Source organism: Podarcis liolepis (genome assembly GCF_965112155.1).
Source record: "Podarcis liolepis genome assembly, chromosome: 16".
Lineage (NCBI taxonomy): Eukaryota > Metazoa > Chordata > Lepidosauria > Squamata > Lacertidae > Podarcis > Podarcis liolepis.
Genome location: NC_139567.1, coordinates 4,470,062 through 4,488,612, shown reverse-complemented (window position 1 = coordinate 4,488,612; position 18,551 = coordinate 4,470,062). Strand labels below are relative to the sequence as shown.

General features: G+C 46.5%; 1 protein-coding gene across 4 annotated transcripts in view; it reads right to left on the bottom strand.

Moving 5' to 3' along the window:
* The window catches only part of DPYSL2 (dihydropyrimidinase like 2), an 88,700-nt gene that overhangs the window by 11,677 nt on the left and 58,472 nt on the right, over positions 1-18,551 (bottom strand). For all 4 annotated transcript variants that reach the window (XM_083480512.1, XM_083480513.1, XM_083480515.1 and 1 more), the window contains exons 4-9: positions 12,089-12,253; positions 10,987-11,048; positions 10,125-10,205; positions 9,618-9,686; positions 6,551-6,671; positions 3,636-3,792 (exon numbers count right to left, since the gene is read on the bottom strand). In XM_083480512.1, coding sequence (XP_083336638.1) covers positions 3,636-3,792; positions 6,551-6,671; positions 9,618-9,686; positions 10,125-10,205; positions 10,987-11,048; positions 12,089-12,253 — 655 coding nt within the window. The remainder of the gene's footprint in view (positions 1-3,635; positions 3,793-6,550; positions 6,672-9,617; positions 9,687-10,124; positions 10,206-10,986; positions 11,049-12,088; positions 12,254-18,551) is intronic.

Genomic DNA, 18,551 nt, shown 5'->3' with positions numbered 1-18,551 from the left:
GTACCATGCTGCCTAGCCCTGCTGCAGTTGCGCTGTGTGTTGTAGTTCCGGCAGCGATCAGGTGATTTGGACTAGAAGACCTCTAGTGTCCTTCCCATCTCTTAATATCCAAGAAACCTTTCTATTTACCCATGGCTTGCTAGCATTCACCTAAATAACCAAGGAAGAGAGTTTTCTGGCACAACCTTCCTAACTTGCTCAAATGAGACCGCTTTTTAAACATTTGTTTTATTTATTACAATTCTGCTTTGGCAGAATACATGTTTAACTTTTTTTATAAAAAAGGAGGGGGAATTAGACATTTTCAACTAAAAAAATGGCACAGTTACATCAGCCCTTCTGCAACATTGTGTCCTCTTTGAAAATGCTTAAATCTGCTATTTTCATTCTTTTTTCCCTCCCACAAGAATGCCAATTATGCTTATGGGAAGGTTTGGGGGAGTGGGGGAAGGAGAGAATATTTTCTCTGGGGAGAAGAGTCAGAGATTTTTTATGTTACTATTTTTATTTTTTGAAAGTTACTAAGGTTTGAAAAAACCACCAATTCTGTTTGAGTCTGCCCTCAGACATATACTTCTGGTGAAGGACAACACTGATCTCTAGGGGAACAGATATCAAGTTTAGGGGAGGACATAGCTGGGGAGATTGGAATCTCACTTCTCATTTGGCTTTCACCTTGACTCAATTGCCAGCCATGAAAAGGACGACCACAACAGCCCACTTCAGACATCATACTAAACCAAGCTTCTTGAAACTGAGGCCTTCCAGATGTTTGAGATACCAACTCCCATCAGCTGCACCCAGCTGTGTTGGAAGGGAGGGGAGGGAAGGATGTGGAGTCAGTGGAATCAACACTATCATCACCATGGACATGAAGCAAAACCCTGTAAGCACTGTGGAAGGTCTTAGTGGTAGAACATGGGTGTTGCATGCAGAAGCTCGCTAGTTCAGCTCCTGGCATCTCCAAGGAAAGCTGGGGGTGGCCCCTAGATCTTCAGCCTTGAATCTCCAGATGTGGTTGGACTGCAGCTCCCATCATCTTCGACCAGCCTAGTCAACCTAGTCAGGGATGATGTGAGTTGCAGCCCAACAGCAACTAGAGAAGAAGAAGAAGAGTTTGGATATGATATCCCACATTATCACTAACTTAAGGAGTCTCAAAGTGGCTAACAATTTCCTTTCCCTTCCTCCCCCACAACAAACACTCTGTGAGGTGAGTGGGGCTGAGAGACTTCAAAGAAGTGTGACTGGCCCAAGGTCACCCAGCAGCTGCATGTGGAGGAGCGGAGACGCGAACCCGGTTCCCCAGATTACAAGTCTACCGCTCTTAACCACTACACCACACTGGCCACATTATCCTTAAAGCACTTTTATCTTTAACTTCCCCTCACAGCTGATCTTTTACTTTAAACACACACACACACACACACACACACACACACACACTTTTACTTGCCAGGCTTATGGCCTGACTATTACCTCTCCTTTTCTCACTCCCTTGGAAACACTGAGCTTCACCAATGCCGGCTGGCTCTCATCCTTACCTTCCAATCTCCTTTCACAGGCCCAGAAAGCGGGGGGTGGGGGATGAATGCCCATACTGTATTCAAAATCACCCCCTCCCTCAATTTGCCCTCCCTTATTCTGTATACTTATTCTGTATTATAAGAACCTAATCCAAAACTTCTCGAGGTCACCAGGTTGGAAAAGTCTGTTTAGTGTGGTTAGTGTAGGGGGGCAAACAGGAGCCACAGCAAGTCTTGGACTCATCCTCAACATCCCCTCAAAACAAAGAAAATTTTACAATGGGAAATTGGGGGCAGTTGGTACAGAATGAAAAAAAAATATCTGGGGGGAATTGTTAACCATTATCAGCTTCCTTCATAGCAGCAACTGGATCGCTGTTTTCAGCCAAGACACACTGTTCTCATGTTTTTATGCTACTCATTACTTCTAAAGTACTTTCCAGTCCACACTGTGCAAGGAAGAAGATCAAAGGCAGGCCCTGCCCACAGGCTAACCCTGTAATGGTCTTATCTGCCTTCACATCATGCTTTCTCTACCAGAAAAGGAAGACATCAAAAACCAGGAGAAAGGGGGAGGGGAACCACCCAGAGGTAATGAGTGAGCAATCCCTGTGTGAGCGCGGACGGTTAAAAGAGGGAAAAAATGGCCACAGGTTGCCTAATGGGGTGGAGCTGAAGATAATTGTATAACCTGTTTGAACAGAAGTTTAATTAAATCCTGGAAGGGAAAACACTCTACAGTAGCCTCCCCCAACCTTGGATTCCAAATGTTGTTGGACTAATAATAATAATAATAATTTATTTATACCCCGCCCATCTGGCTGAGTTTCCCCAGCCACTGGGCAGCTCCCAATCAAGTGTAAAAAATACAGCATTAAATATTAAAAACTTCCCTAAACAGGGCTGCCTTCAGATGTCTTTTAAAGAGAAGATAGCTGCTTATTTCCTTCACATCTGAAGGGAGGGCGTTCTACAGGGTGGGCACCACTACCGAGAAAGCCCTCTGTCTGGTTCCCTGTAACCTCACTTCTCACAATGAGGGAACCGCCAGAAGACCCTTGGCGCTGGACCTCAGTGTCCAGGTAGAATGATAGGGGTGGAGACGCTCCTTCAGGTATACAGGACCGGGGCTGTTTAGGGCTTTAAAGATCAGCACCAACACTTTTAATTGTGCTCGGAAACGTACTGGGAGCCAATGCAGATCTCTCAGGACCGGTGTTATGTGGTCCCGGCGGCCACTCCCAGTCACCAGTCTAGATGCCGCATTCTGGATTAATTGCAGTTTCCGGGTCACCTTCAAAGGTAGCCCCACGTAGAGCGCATTGCAGTAGTCCAAGCGGGAGATAACCAGAGCATGCACCAATCTGGCGAGGCAGTCTGCTGGCAGGTAGGGTCTCAGCCTGTGTACCAGATGGAGCTGGTAAACAGCTGCCCTGGACACAGAATTGACCTATGCCTCCATGGACAGCTGTGAATCCAAAATAACTCCGAGGCCGTGCACCTGGTCCTTCAGGGGCACAGTTACCCCATTAAGGATCAGGGAGACCCCCTACAACAATCATCAACATCATGCTGGCTCCCATGAAGACATAATGCAAAAATATAGGAACTTTTGAATAATTTGTAGGGCTCTGCAAGATATTAGCGGGTAAACCTTTTCTGCACAAAAAGGGAGGTGAGGAGGGATCGCAAAACTGTCTGAATGACAATCAAAATCTTGTGTGTTTTTGCACTTTTTTGCTTCCTCTTGGGCAGTGCCTTCTTCTCTTTTTAGAAACAGTATTATTCTTCCTCTTGTGTGAACTAGCCTGTCAGGAATCATGCAGCCTGTGTGAGAGCATCACAGTGGCAAGTTAGCCAACCAAATCTGGCTATACAATAATGTTGTAAAGACAAACCAGAACGAGAGCAATGCTTTCTGCCTTCACAAAGAACGGGCAAACGTTTCTACTTTCCTTGAATTATTGCCAAAAGGGGAAGGTTGTGGTGAGAGTTTTCGTAGAACACAACGTTTTGGTTCAGTCCTAATTTATACAGGTCACAGAATTCAGATAGCACAGAATTTCTCTTTTTAAATACACCCATCTCAGGAACTTTCCTTCTACTTACCAAGACAGCAGAGAATTGAGAAAGTCTGGAGTAGTTGGGTCAGGGCTCAGTGGTGGAGAGGTGACAAACGCAGCTGCTTTGGCCCAGTTTTTACTCCAGTAGTGTGAGCCATCAGTGCCCAAACTCGCTGTTATGGGCTCACCATACACCACAGTGCCTGCAGAGCAGGGTGACAGAAACAGGATAGACATAACCGTTGCAGAACATACAATACTATGCATATTTTCTGCAGATGTTCTAAGGAAGAGATGTCTGAAAGTTTGGGAACATACGATGCTGTCACACCGAGCCATACCATTGCTCCATCTAGCCTGGTATTGTCTAATCTGGCTGTCAGCAGCTTTTCAGGCTTTTTTCACATCACCATATCCTGTGGCAGTGAGTCCCACCGACCAAGAGTGAGGCCCTTGTGGCCTTCCAGAGGTGTTGTTGGACTACAATTCCCATCTTCCCTGACTATAGCCCAAGCTGCTGGGGCCAATGGCTGGAGGGCCACAGGCTCCTCTCCTCTCATAAAGTAATCATGCTGTGAGGAAAATGGGTTTTCTTTCCTCCATGTTGAATCTGCTGCCCGCGAGGAGGCACGTCATGCTTAACACAGCATTATACCATCAAGGTTTTCTCCAAAGAAACCTGGGAACTGTTAAAAACACTCTGCGAACAACTCTCCTGTGTTTCAAGAACTGTAACCCCAGGGAATCTAAGCTACCGAAAAACTCCTTGCTTCAAAGCAACAGCTGTACCTTTCGACACCTGGAGGTCAAAGTTGAGGTCCCCCCTGCTCTGATCTCCCTCACAGATTTCATTCTCCCTCTCTCTGCTTCTCTTCATTGCCTTCCTTTGTACAGGCCATGGCTCTTGTTAACACTGTTTAACATGGTTTGAAAATAATCTGTTTCTAAACATACCTAAAAGGCCTCGTCCTCTCATATCTATCTGCCTACTGACTTAACATCCTTGCTGGGAGAGCCAGCCTGGTGTAGCAGTTAAGAGTGTTGAAATACGACAGGGGAGCCAGGTACAAATCACCACACAGCCATGGGACCCACGACACAGCCAGACACTCCGCTGGGTTACCATGGGTCAGTCGCATACAATCTCACAGCCGGACCAACTTCACAGGGTTGCTGTGAGGAAAAACCAGGGAACGGGGAGGACATGATGCAGGCTGATTTGAGCTCCGTGGGTGCAAAAGGCAAGCTATTGTTGTTGTTGTTTAGTCGTTTAGTCGTGTCCGACTCTTTGTGACCCCATGGACCAGAGCATGCCAGGCACTCCTGTCTTCTGTCTTAGTTATTTGTTTTAGTTATTTATTTGGGCATCCCTTTCTAACCATTTCCCACTGGCTAGTAAAGGCATTTGTTTCTTCTTTCGGTCAGGGCCGTAACTAGGGGGTGGTGAGGACGGCCCCCCCCGGGGGGGTGCAGGCGGGTGGGGAGCACAAAATCCCCGCAGCCTTTGGCAAGGCTTGGCAGCCAGGGATGGGTGACGACAAGGAGGACAACTCTGAATCGGAATCTGGTGGGCAAAACAGGATCCTCACTCAATCTGGAGACGAGTAAACACAAGTGCCGCTGCTTGAAATAGAACTTGCAAGCGCAGGAATATCCAGGCAGGGATTGAGATGGGCTAGTAGCTCACACTCAGGAAGGTTTGCCCAGGTTTCTAGTCCGCATGAAAGCAGGTCTTTCGAAAGGGAACAGGCATTTCCCTCTCCCCCACCCATTTTTTTTTAAAAAAACTCACAGCAACAGAGATTAGTCTTCCAACCTGCTTATAGTGGAATTCAGCTTAGAATTGGGAGCATTTGGAGTAACAAAAGAATGCATTTAAGCATGCACAGAGTGTAAGCGCCATGCAACTGGTTTTTGAAGGAAGCTGTTGTCTGTGGGGGTGTAAGGGGGTGTCCTTCTGGCAGTGTAACCTGACTTACATTTGAGCTCGAGCTCTGCTGAGATGTGAATAAACATTCTCAGGCTTACAAAGAAAGGCGGGTATCTTTAAAAAAACAACCCACATCTCAGATGTTTTAAATAGAACCTAATAAGGCTTTAGCAATAAGAGAGAGGGGCGAGAGGGGAAATGGGAGCTATTGACGCCATTTGAACAGCAATTCCCTCAAGGCTAGAATGCAGAGAAAGAATTTGAAGTAAAAAGAATGCTCTGTTGCTGTCTAAGAAGATGCCTCCGTTGGCCCACACAGTCCCAATGAACGGGACACCAGCAGAAGCCAAGGCCAGCCTTAAGGCTGCTTTGCACATTGCGCTTGTTTAAAGTGTATGCCTAAAAACATCAGGCAATTACAGTGGTACCTCGGGTTAAGTACTTAATTCGTTCTGGAGGTCCGTTTTTAACCTGAAACTGTTCTTAACCTGAAGCACCACTTTAGCTAATGGGGCCTCCTGCTGCCGCTGGAGCACCATTTCTGTTCTCATCCTGAAGGAAAGTTCTTAACCCGAGGTATTATTTCTGGGTCAGCGGAGTCTGTAGGCTGAGAGAGAGTGAATTGCTCTAAGCCAAACAGAGAGCTTCATGGTTGTGTGGGGATTTGAACCCTGGTCTCCCAGGTCCTACTCCAGCACTCGAACCACTAATCCACACTGGCTCTTGTCAAAAGAGCTGGTGGGCAAAGGTCTAGGACATGGTTAAAGAGATCATGCTTTTCATACTTGCAAAACTAGCGTTACCGAGGCAACTGTGTAAGTGGTGGAACAAAACAAAAGGAGGAAAGTTGGATTAGAAAGCCCCAGTCCCGAACAAGCTATTTGGCCTGTAGAACAAGCTCATCAGAAAAAAACTAAATGCTCGGGAAGTTAAAATCCAGATCGGACAGAGAATGCAAATGTATCCATCCAGCACTGCCAAGAAAACAAAAGAGTGGAAGCATCAACAGGAATTTTCCATCCAGCACTTACCCTTTTTCCTGGCCTGGGCAATAACTTCAGCTGCACTTTTGCTCATCACCTTGCTAACATATAAGGGGCAGTTGGTTTGGTTAGCAATGGTTATAGCCCGGTTCACAGCTTCAGCCTCCACCTATGGAGGGGAGGGGAAGACACACAGATCTTTCTTAGTATAATAAGCCACCCCCTGCCACTGCACCCCCAGCCAAGGCTTCCATTATTATTTCCCTTTGGAAAATGAAACCTTAAAAAGAAGAAATTAATGACACAAAACAAGTGGCATATGGAGACTACAAACAAATTGGATTAAATGTTGTGGTGTTTCCAAAGAACCCTGGGAATTGTAGTTGTTAAGACTGTTGTCTCAATGCATGTTGGTCTACAACTCCCATAATCCAGGCTGGTTGTGGCTGATGAGAGTTGGGAGTCTCCCAGGTTCTTCCTGGCCTCTCCCACGCTACGCCTCTGGTTGATGGCTATTGCCACATCTTCTAGAAGCAAATTCCATAGTTTAATGATGTGCTGTGAATGACTTCCTTCTGCTTGTCCAAATCTCCCACTATTCAGCTTTGCCGGATGATCTTGGTCCAATATTATGCAGCCGGGGGGGGGGGGCGTGCTCTAACCACTTTCTCCTAACCATGCATCATTTTACAAAGCCCCCCTTCGTTTGCCTTTACCTCCGCCCCTCCAAAATTTTAGAAAGCCTCTCAGGCAGCTGCAAGTATTTCTGACTCACTGCTGGAGGCAAACAAACTATTACTAAAAGCCACATTAAAACCTCACTGTGGCCTTTTCCATGTGGGTGGGGAGGCCACGGCTGCAAAATGTCACCTTTCAAATCCCTGGGCAATGCAAGTTGTGCTTTCTGCCTGGATGAATATAGTCACACGGATCACTGCCAAACATCTTAACCCACTTTGCACTTCTGTGTTCCTTGCTGACTATTCTGCTGTCTTTTTCCTCCCTCTCTTTCCAAGCAAAGCTATGAAGCTGGAATGGGGAAACTGCAGTCCACAGGTGGTTGCTAAACGACAACTCCCATCAACCCTGACCACTGGCCATGGGCCCAAAGTACCTTTAGGACTGTCCAATTCCTTGTGCTCCACCTAACCAGTGAAGTCTTCTGATGGGGCACTTTCAGTGGTCCCACGTGCCCCTGAAGTTTGGATGGGCTTTTTACCAGATGCTGAGCCTTTAGTGTGGACCTCTGTGCCAACAGAGGTTTGGCAGAATTCAGCCTTGCTCGTTTTCAGACTTCTTCTAAAAACTGTTTCATTCAGAGGGGAATTTCAAACCTGAGTTCTTTTGCCAACCAGCTTTTACCCACATGCCCATATGCCTGCGTGCATGTATGTATATTTGTTTGTTTGTTTGCTTGCTTGCAGGGAGAAGTTCTAACTCTGCTCAGGCTTGCATCCCAGAGACCACTTCAGGCAGCAATACAAGTTCCCAGTCTCTGCAGCCACAGTGATTCTCCAGTGGTTTGACTTCATTCCCAGAGGCGCACTCCATCGTCCCTCAAGACCGGCGGGTGCCAATTATTATTGTTTTTACTGTGTTTTTCAAGTTGTATACTGCTCCAAGATATTTTATATGAAAGTGCAGTTTAGAAATTAGATAGGCAGACAGACAGATAGCATCTGATGTGGACAAAGCTTTGCAAATGCATTGAGCATTTTACCAGGGGTGAAGAACCCAAGGAGCCCCCAGGCCTGTCCCCAGGAAACACCCCTCAACGCTCCTACTTCATATCCTCGCCTTGGATGCTTTTCACCTGCATGGAATGGGTCCATGAGCCTTCATCACGCCTCCTGCTTGCCTGGATGGAGGATGGCAGGGGGGTGAGAGGGGGTGAGTAGAAACTAGCCTACTGTACAATGGTAAAAATTGCTTTCAATTTCCACACATTTTGATCCCTGGTCCCACCCAGTACTAGCATGTGTCCCCCTCCCCACCCCCACCCCAAAAAAGAAGATTGCCCAGATAGGAATGTGGCTTTTAAGCTGGAGAACATTCCCTGTGCCTGGACCATTCTGTTCAGCACAGTCCAAGTTCCTGTGATGCAGATATAAAACTCCATCTGTCCCATGAAGAGGATTTGGAAAGCATGTAGGAAAGTAAGGGGAATCCTGCAGTCATTCGGGGGGGTGGGGTGGACCTGATCTTCCCTTACCTCACCACTGCATGCTGCCTCCCCAACCTTCCCATCTCGTGTTCCTCTGCTCCTCGGAAGAAATCAGCAACGCCCCTGCAGCTTTCAGCTCCCTACCCTTGCAGAAACGTGGCTTCCCTTCTTCCCATCCCTGCCATTGTTGCTGCCTTCTCCTTTAGAGGTTTCTTCACCTCCCCCACTCACAATGGGTCCAAGTAGCACAGACTGGAAATCTGAGCCAAAATTCTGCCTGGTGCCCCTCCGCACCCCCCCCCCTCACTTCAGATCCTCCGTTTGCTGGCGAAGGAAAACCAAGCATCAAGATCTCATCAGGAATTTGCTTTTGTGACACCAATATACCTTTTGGCAGGCTCACTGACCCAGATGCCTAGCTAACCACCTCCTACAACAGGCTTGGGGAACCGTGTTTTGCCTGAAGGCGGCATTCTCTTCTGGGTGCCACGTGCCAGGAGTGGGCAGGGCCACAGGCAAAAGCAGGCGGAACAACAAACATAAATGTTTCCTCTGTACAGTGGACTAGTTTCTAAAAACACACATCTCTCTGTCCCTTCATCTAGGTTAACAAGATCTACAACAACTGCCTTTCAGTTGAAGAGATGGATAGCTCAGTTGGTTAGAGAGTGGTGCTGATAACGCCAAGGTTGCAGGTTCGATCCCCGTAAGGGACAGCTGCATATTCCTGTATTGTGGGGGTTGGACTAGATGACCCTTCCAACTCTATGGTTCTGTGAACTAACCCCTACCCCATTGGGGCCTCTGTGCCATCTGACCACCTCTACCGTACATGTGGCTACCATGTGTAGAAGGCAAATTCCTCAATGTGGGGTGCAGTATTCTGTGTTATTGCTACTGGCGTCATGAAAGGCAATCAAGGCAAAGGAGTAAGCCAAAACTATCCATCACCTCTTCAGGCCTGCTCAAAACATGCCCCTCGGGGCCGGTGATGCCTAGTTCCAGGATCCTCTGCTGTTCCTAAAGCAAAATGGAAAGGAGAAAAGATTAAATGTCTTTTACTAGCATGTGTCAAGGACTTCTTCCAAAGTGCTGAAGCTAATTTGCTTGTCTCCATGGTCTCCCCCCCCCCCACCTGCCATCTTGCCCACTGACAGTGGAACCTGGTCCATTTGAGAAAATGGGATACAGCCCCATCCCCATCTTACTAACAACCAGTCTAGGGGGTACCAGTCTCTGCCATCTTCCTCCTCCTTACAAGGGCAAGTCTCAGTCTTGCCCTTGTAGAATTCAGAGAGTAGGAGGATGGGGACAAAACTAGAATTAAGTTGGCTCCACTCATTGTCGGCTCTGGCCCCAGTCCCAATGGGAAAAAGCCAGCACTATTGCTGAGCAAACTCTCTTTCAGAACGCCTGAAGAGAGTTCATTACTTCTCGTGATCGGGAAACTCTGCTTACCTCAGCAATGATGTCTCCATTTTCAGCATGAACTTGGGCTATGGCCCCAATGTCACGGATCACACTCAGGACCTCGTATATCTAGGCAGACAAGAAAGAAAGGGTGCTGGCTTTCCTAAATTACGTTTCCAACATCTCTAAAACTCACCCTCCCATTCCAGGACTCAGGGAATGAGTTTTCCAGCTATCTCAATCCATCCATGAAATTCTGAGAAGTTAACACAAAAAGATTCCGTACAGCCATAACAACTGAGCAGCTATCTATCTCGTTTCTACATCTCCCTCCAGCATAGATGAGGATTATGTCAGTTTATCCTCATCTGACAACACTTCAGGGTGGGTTAAGCTACCCCAAGGCTGCCCAGAAAGAGCAAGGATTTGAACCTTGGCCTCCAACCATACTAGCTGGGCTGGGCCAGCTGCTCTCCACAAAGTAAACTAAGAGCATAATGAGCTTCGCATAGTGACCAAATAATATGCCTCTGGGAAACCTATAGGCAGGGCCTGAAGCCAAGAGCCCACCCCCTGCTGGTGTACAGAGTTTGAAAATCTAGAAGAGATTTAAATGTATCTATGTTTCCAGTTTACAGCTCCCATAGTCACTGTCATCCACTGGCATGCTAGCTGGCCCAATGGGAGTTGGCATTCCCAACATCTGGAGGGTCACAAGCTCCCCACTCCTGGTTTTTGAAAACGGGGGGGGGGGGGGAGACACCAAAAGGTCTCAGCCCCCACCCTACCTCAAATCCGTATTTCCTTGAAAAACTGTAAGGGTATTTTTGCCCTGCACCCAAGGAATGTCCAAAAAATCTGGGCCAAATATTTTGGTTCAGCTATAATGCAAACCAAGAAGGTACCATACCTGAGAATCTGTGAGTTGGAAGTGATCCTTGAAAGCCATATACACCAAGAAAGAATTCACTCCTATCAGAAGCAAGAGAGGGAAGGAAATTTAAAATCCATCAGAATGCCATTTAGTTGTAAACATATGGACAACCACACTGGGTCATACCTGTGTGAAGCCACAATGTACCATACAGTCCAATAGAGAAAGGGCAAAAACTTCTCAAACCCAAACACCACATGACAAGCCAGTTATGTAACTCTGGCTTTAAGACCTGGTGCTAAAAGTTGGCTTTTTTTGCTCCTCCCTCCTTCCTTTTTTCTTTGTTGTGTTTTTAGATGGAAAATCCATTTGGAGGGGCTGTCTTTCCTTTTCCTTTTTAATTTATCTGTAAGCCACTCTGGAAACCCTATTGCTTGAAGAGCCACAGGGAAAGTTTTTAAACAAACAAACAAATGCAGATCAGATTTGCCTATTTGCACGTTCTCATTACTTATGATTGCAGGAACCCGATCCCACGCGCACCACGAGAGCAGTTATAACATAGAGTATGAGAATGGTGACTTTGTGGCGAGGCCAGGAGCTGCTATTCCCTCTCTGGATAGAATGGAAAGCCCATTCAAAATGGAAGGGCCACAGCAGTGTTAGAGCACATGCTCTGCATGTACAAGCACCAAGGGTCAAGGCTGGGAAAAGCTCCTGCCTTCCACCCTGGAGAGCCACTGCCAGTCACTGTTGACCATACTGAGCTAGGTGTGCCACAGGTCTGCCCTGTCATAAATCCGCTTCCTGATTCATTCTGGATGACATTTGGCTGCTGACTCAATTGGAGTTTTTTTCAAAATTAATTGTGTAGTATGTTGAAAGGCTGTTGCTATTGCTCTCATTGGTGCGCCTTATGCTTGGGACATTTACATAAGCCACACTGAGCATGGGGAAATGACAGATACATTATTTAAATAAATCATCTCTATGCCCTGTTCAGCAAGACCAGGTATGACTTCTGAGTGGAAAGCAGAAGTCAATGTTGCAGCTAGGATGCAGATGTTTTTGTGCCTTTGTGTTTGCCTCAGAAACTAAAGAACTGAGCAAGCACTAAATAAAGACTCCTCAGGCTTACCATGATCCTTAACCAAGGCTTCCATCTCCTCCTGAACTCCTTTATGCCACTCCGTGATGTCCACATGCAAAGAGTAATCGCAGCAGGACTTGCTGTCTGCCCACTCTCGCCATTGGTCAAATGCAGAGAGCAAACTGGTGCCTGGCTCAGGAACAACGTGATCAACTGAAGAAATAAAATAAAAAATACAAACATTGGCAAAAACGAATGCATGCTCATGGGTGTGTTTTTTTAATTCTTTCATCACTAATGCTCAAAGCAGCTTAAAACATTTTATAAGTTTATCAGTAACAACAATCTAGAAACAAATGCTTAACAGCAAAAGATTCACTCGCCAGTGGCAAGCTGGAAAGGGCATTTGTGAACCCTTGCTTATGAATTGCCTTAGAAATGAACCAGAACCAGACCTGCAATGTGTGCAGAGATGGGAGAGATGCGGACAGTACAGGAAAATCCCCTTCACACATGTAGGTTTGAAAATCCTTCTGTGATATAACCAAAATCTTGAAAAATATATTGTCATTTGTGTCTGGAGTCTCATCACTATAAAGTGGAGATTTTTTGTGTGTTTTTAAAATCTATTTTTCTGTTATATTTGACATGTTGTTGGGGTGGTGAGAGAGAAGAAACCCCAAAAGGTGCGCTGCAAATTATTTTGCTGACCTCTCCAACACATTTCAAGGCTTGCAGCAACATTACTTTGAGAAAGTATAGGAGGCTGCTTTAAGTGCCTTCCAGACCTTCACCACATGCAATGCATAAAACACTGCCTTGAACGTAATATTGCCACTCTCTGTGTACAGTGCCACAGATCAGAAATGAGGAGCTGCTTTTCAGACATCTGGTTTGACATGCAAAAGTTGAGAGCAAGGTCAGTGGAGCAGACAGTGTTTGTGACAATTTGACAAGTAGTAGGCGCAGTCCCGCTCCCACCACCACACTGTTTGGAGAAGGTTCTGAAAGGGGCTCCAGACATACTTTGAATCAGAAGTGGGACCCTCCAGGTGTTGTTGGACTTCAGCTCGCATCTGGACCAGTCAGCAAAGCCAATGCTGAGGGATGATGGGAATTGTAGTCCAACAACTTTTGGAACGCCAAAGGATTCCTCAGTTCTGCTTTGAATATATTAAAAGAGTTACCCCCCGAAGATAGCCACAAAAATTGAAATGAATTGGGCCAAATTGCAAGCATCACGTTCCTGGAAACTCATTGCAATCAAAATGGTTCCTTCCCAAATTTCAAGTCCAAAACTAAAAGCAAAAACAAAAGACACGTTCTCCGCAATCACTGGTGAAAGCAGCTAGGGTTCACTCGCTGCTCCAAATGCCCACCAATGTGTCACAGCAGGCTTAAGAAAGCAGAAGTGGTTGTGGTACAAATGGAAAAGGAAGTCTGCTTCAGGATTAGGAAGATGGCACATGAAAGCAACACTGTCACCCCATTTTCTGCAATTCCCTTTCAGCACTTTGACAGTTCAAGGCTGCACTAAGCCAAGACTGGCACCACTTATTAATTCTCATCTGTAATCTGACAGCTGTTCGTGATAAATAACACACTATTTGCAAAACAGCTCAGGGTATTATGCAAATCAAACACTACAGTACTGGAAACAGCAGCCACCAAGGCCCACCAAGTATTTCACATGTACAAAAGCAGCCAAATTATAGCAAAATGGCATTCAGAACCTCTAAATGCAGTGCTATTTTTCTAGAAAAAGAGAAAAAGATGTGCCAGATCTCACTATGAATGCCTCCCTCGTTCTCTCAGAGTGGCAATGGCACCCACCTGAGAGGTGAGTTTCTGCGAGTTCCAGCTGAAAAAAAACCCTGTCTAAATGGATCCAGCAAATACTGTCAGTAGGTCCCAGAACCAACTGTTGTGGATGGCCCTGATCCATGGTGGTCATGCCTCTGCTCTTTGCAGGCCCCACTCTTCTCCTACCTTGTATTCTGAACTCAGGAATAGGGCTGGGCAATATATCAATATATCATCCAAAATGGTTTGAAATCCATATTGTGATATCGGTTTCATAACTTTTGACCTGACAATATACAGTGGTACCTCAGGTTACATACACTTCAGATTACAGACTCTGCTAACCCAGAAATAGTGCTTCAGATTAAGAACTTTGCTTCAGGATGAGAACAGAAATCGTGCTCCAGCAGTGCAGCGGCAGCAGGAGGCCCCATTAGCTAAAGTGGTGCTTCAGGTTAAGAACAGTTTCAGGTTAAGTATGGACCTCTGGAACAAATTAAGTACTTAACCTGAGGTACCACTGTATTGCAAATCATGATGTGTGTGTGCATGTGCTATGCAAAAATCACAATGTGGGGAAAACCATGAAGCCAGCCAATGCCTCTACATAGCTCCATCCTTATTTCAGACACTGTGATATCTCAGTATAGTATTGTGATATTTGGCTGGTGATACATCACAATGCCAAAAACCAGTTATCGTCCAGTCCTACTCAGGAGACAACTGGGTCTCCACTGAGTCCGGCCCACGCCCATGTCACTTCAGAACACAATCTTGAGTTACTTTAAGACTTCACACAGTGGAAGCATACTATAGATGCTTCACAAGCAAAAGATCCTTAGCATCTTCCAAGTTGGGATGGCTAGAGAACTGATACCAGCCAGTGTGGACTGTATTGAGCCCATGCATAAAGCAGCTTGTTGTTGTTGAATTATTAATTCAATACATTTATTAAATTATTTATTAAAATTATATACTGCCCTATACTTGCAGATCTCAGAGCAGTTTACTGGATATACATGACTATTCAAGGTGTTATTCGATTCCTGTATGGTCAGCTCCAGACACAAATGCATCCAATGATTTCTGGCCATCTCACAACAGAATGTGGATTCCCTTAACCATTTTCATTCCTCCCCCACACACAGACACATGTAACTTTCGACCCCAACTCCCAAAGCAAACCTCCAATTACAATCTCCCGCATTCTTCCTCCCAACCCTGGCTTGTTTCTTGATTGCTGCCTTTGTCTCTACTGTTCGCCTTTCCCACCGCCCTCCTTCTCCCCCGAGCAAATTAATCAGCTCAAAATAAAAACAAACAGACAATAAGCCAAAGCTAGACAACAAGGCTAACCACTGTTTGCTTATCAGTGAGGTTTTATGCACCAAGCCACACTGAAAACATTATGTGCCTTCTTCTTTTTTTAAAAAAATAAACTGGTAGGGGGAGATAAGCACCATTAATGTATCCGACAGGGTACATTATAAAATAAATAGCAGAGTTGAAAGAAATATTTCATAAGGCTGTTTCTTCTTCTTCTTTGGCAATCACTCATAGCCGAGAAAGATTGTCTTCCATAAACACGGTTTTAACAATGAATCCGCAAGTGACTGTGGAGGCCAATTCTGGACCCACACGTCCTTCCACAGAGGGGACATTGGTTTCCGGGTGGGAGTTGATCATGGTGAGGGTTTGCCAAGCGTGCCTTCCTCTTAGCACGTTTCTCCCTTGCGTCCTGAGTTTGAGTGTCTTTAAAGCCCATGACACATTTGTTTGGTAAAGGCTGTTCTCCAATTGGAGCACTCGCAGGCCAGTGTTTCCCAGTTGTCAGTGTTTATACTACATTTTTTTAGATTTGCCTTGTGACAGTCTTTAAACCTCTTTTGTTAACCACCAGCATTACGCTTTCCACTTTTAAGTTCGGAATAGAGTAGTTGCTTTGGAAGACGATCATCAGGCATCCACACAACATGACCAGTCCAACGAAGTTGATGTTGATGTTGAAGAATCATTCTTCAACACTGGTGATCTTTGCTTCTTTCAGTTCGCCTGTCTTCCCAAGTGATGTGTAAAATTTTTCAGAGACACCGTTGATGGAATCTTTCAAGGAGTTGGAGATGGCGTTTATAAGTGGTCCATGTTTCTCAAGCATATAGTAAGGTTGGTAGTACAATAGCTTTGTAAACAAGAATTTGGTTTCCCTGCGAATGTCCCGGTCCTCAAACACTCTGCACTTCATTCGGGAGAAAGCCGCATTGCAGAGCTCAGGCGATGCTGGATTTTGGCATCAAAGTTGGCCCTTGTGGAAAGATAACTGCCTAGGTAGGAGAAGTGATCAACATTTTCCAACGTTACACCACTGAATTGGATTTGTGGTGCTGCAGAGGGGTTATTTTGTACTTGTTGGTGTAGCACTTTGGTTTTCTGGATGTTGAGTGATAGGCCAAGCTTCTTGTAAGCTTCTGCAAAGGATGGCTTGGCGGTCATCTTCTGAGTGTGCGCACACTATGTTGTCATCAGCATACTCAAGCTCTATGGTGGAAGTTACAGAATCCTTACTCTTTGCTTTCAGCCTGCTCAGACTGAAGAGCTTTCCATCTGTTTGATATATTATTTCTACTCCGGTGGGGAGTTTCCCTTCAACAAAGTGTAGGATCATGGCAATGAAAATAATGAATAGAGTTGGGGCAATAACACAAACCTGTTTGATACCAGATCCCACTGTGAATGGTTCACTTTGAGGGCCATTGTTACCTGTGATTGTTGCTGTCATATTATCATGGAGGAGCTGAAGGATGTTCACAAATTTATCTGGCAGCCAGTTTTCAGAAGGACAGTCCACAGGGCATTACGATTTACAGTGTCAAAAGCCAAGAATATGATTCTACCAAGAATGTTCAGAAAATAATGGGAAGTTCACCACATTGGTAAACATGGGTACATTTGAAAGGAAAGACCAACTTTTCCTCAAAACATTTATGTTCTTCTAATTTTTTTTATTTAAACCAGTGGTTTTCAACCAGTGTGCCATGGTACCCTGGGATGCTGCAGAAAACACCAGCCTCTGTCCCTCTTTCCTTCCCCCCTCCTTGGATGCCCCATTGCGTCTCTGCCTCTCTGTTGCAGCAACCCTGGTACCTCTGGAGCTGGCCAATTGATGCTTCCTAGGCCCCTGTGGGACAGTGTGAGGAGGCATCTCTCTTTGAGGCGGCGGCGGGGGGGGCAGCTTATAGGACTCCTAAGGTGAGGGGAGAGGAGAGGGGCTGAGGGAACACTCCACAATGGAGGGTGTTCGAAAAAGGGTGAGAGGCTGCCAGCTCTGCAGGCAAGAGGTGATATAACTGGGCTCCTGAGCCTCCCAGGGGTGCCACAGAAAGAATGTAGTTGGTTAAGGGAGCTGTGGACTCAAAAAGGTTGAAAACCTCTGATTTTAACCATTTATACAGCACCTATCTACAATCACAGAATTGTAGAGTTGGAAGGCTCCCCATGGTCATCTAGTCCAAGCCCCTGCAATACAGATCTCTGCTAGCCAACCAGCCTCCAATGACACCTTCCACCGTCAAACAGCTCTTACCCTCTGAAAGTTACAGCCGTTGCCAGCTAAAAATCCCAGAATTCCCCATGAGGCAGGACACTCTGGGAATTGTAGCTCTCTGAACAGAAAAGGGGATGTTTTAACAACTCTCAGCACCGTTAACTAACTAGAGTTCCCAGGATTTTTGCAGGAAGTTGTGGCTGTTTAAAGCAGTATGATCCAGCTATAAATGTGTAGTGCATGTAGGGCCTTACAGAGCAAAAGAACAAGATGTCTCTTAGGCACAGGGCACACGAGAAGAACATACAGATCTCCTGCATCACACATGTTTTCCACCAAAATCAGGGTTATAGCCACTGGTATTTCTGAGGTGCAAAATACAGTGGTGCCTCGCAAGACGAAATTAATTCGTTCCGCAATTCTCTTCGTCTTGCGGTTTTTTCGTCTTGCGATGCACGGTTTCCCATAGGAATGCATTGAAAATCAATTAATGCGTTCCTAGGGAAACCGACTTCAGACCAGGTCCGGGGACAGTCTGTCCCCGGACCTCGTCTGAAGGCTGGGGGGGGGGACAAGGGCTTTTCTTCCCACCCCCAGCATTTTAAAAAAACCCAGAACAGCGGAGGACTTCTCCGCTGTGCGGGGCGATCTTAAAATGCTGGCGGGCGGCATTTTAAAATCGCCCCGGACAGCGGAGGACTTCTCCGCTGTCCAGGGCGATTTAAAAGCCCCTGGGAAGGCAGGCAGGGGGGACAAAGACTTTTGCCCCCCGCCAGCCTTCAGAAGAGGTCCTGGACCTCTTCTGAAGGCGGGCGGGGGGCCAAAGTCTTTGCCCCCCCGCCTGCCTTCAAAAGGTGTCCCCGCTGCGGCGGGAGGTGTCCCATGCCCCCCGCCCGGCTTCGGAGCACCGGGAGAAGCGATCTCCCTTCAGCCGCTTGCAGCAAAAGATGTCGGGGGAAGCGGGAAGCGAAGCGCTTCGCTTCCCGCTTCCCCCGCACCTCTTCTAAAGCAAGGGGCTGGGGGGAGATAGCGATCTCCCCCCAGCCCCTTGCAGCGAAAGATGTCGGGGGAAGCGGGAAGCGAAGCGCTTCGCTTCCCCGCTTCCCCCGCACCTCTTCTAAAGCAAGGGGCTGGGGGGAGATAGCGATCTCCCCCCAGCCCCTTGCA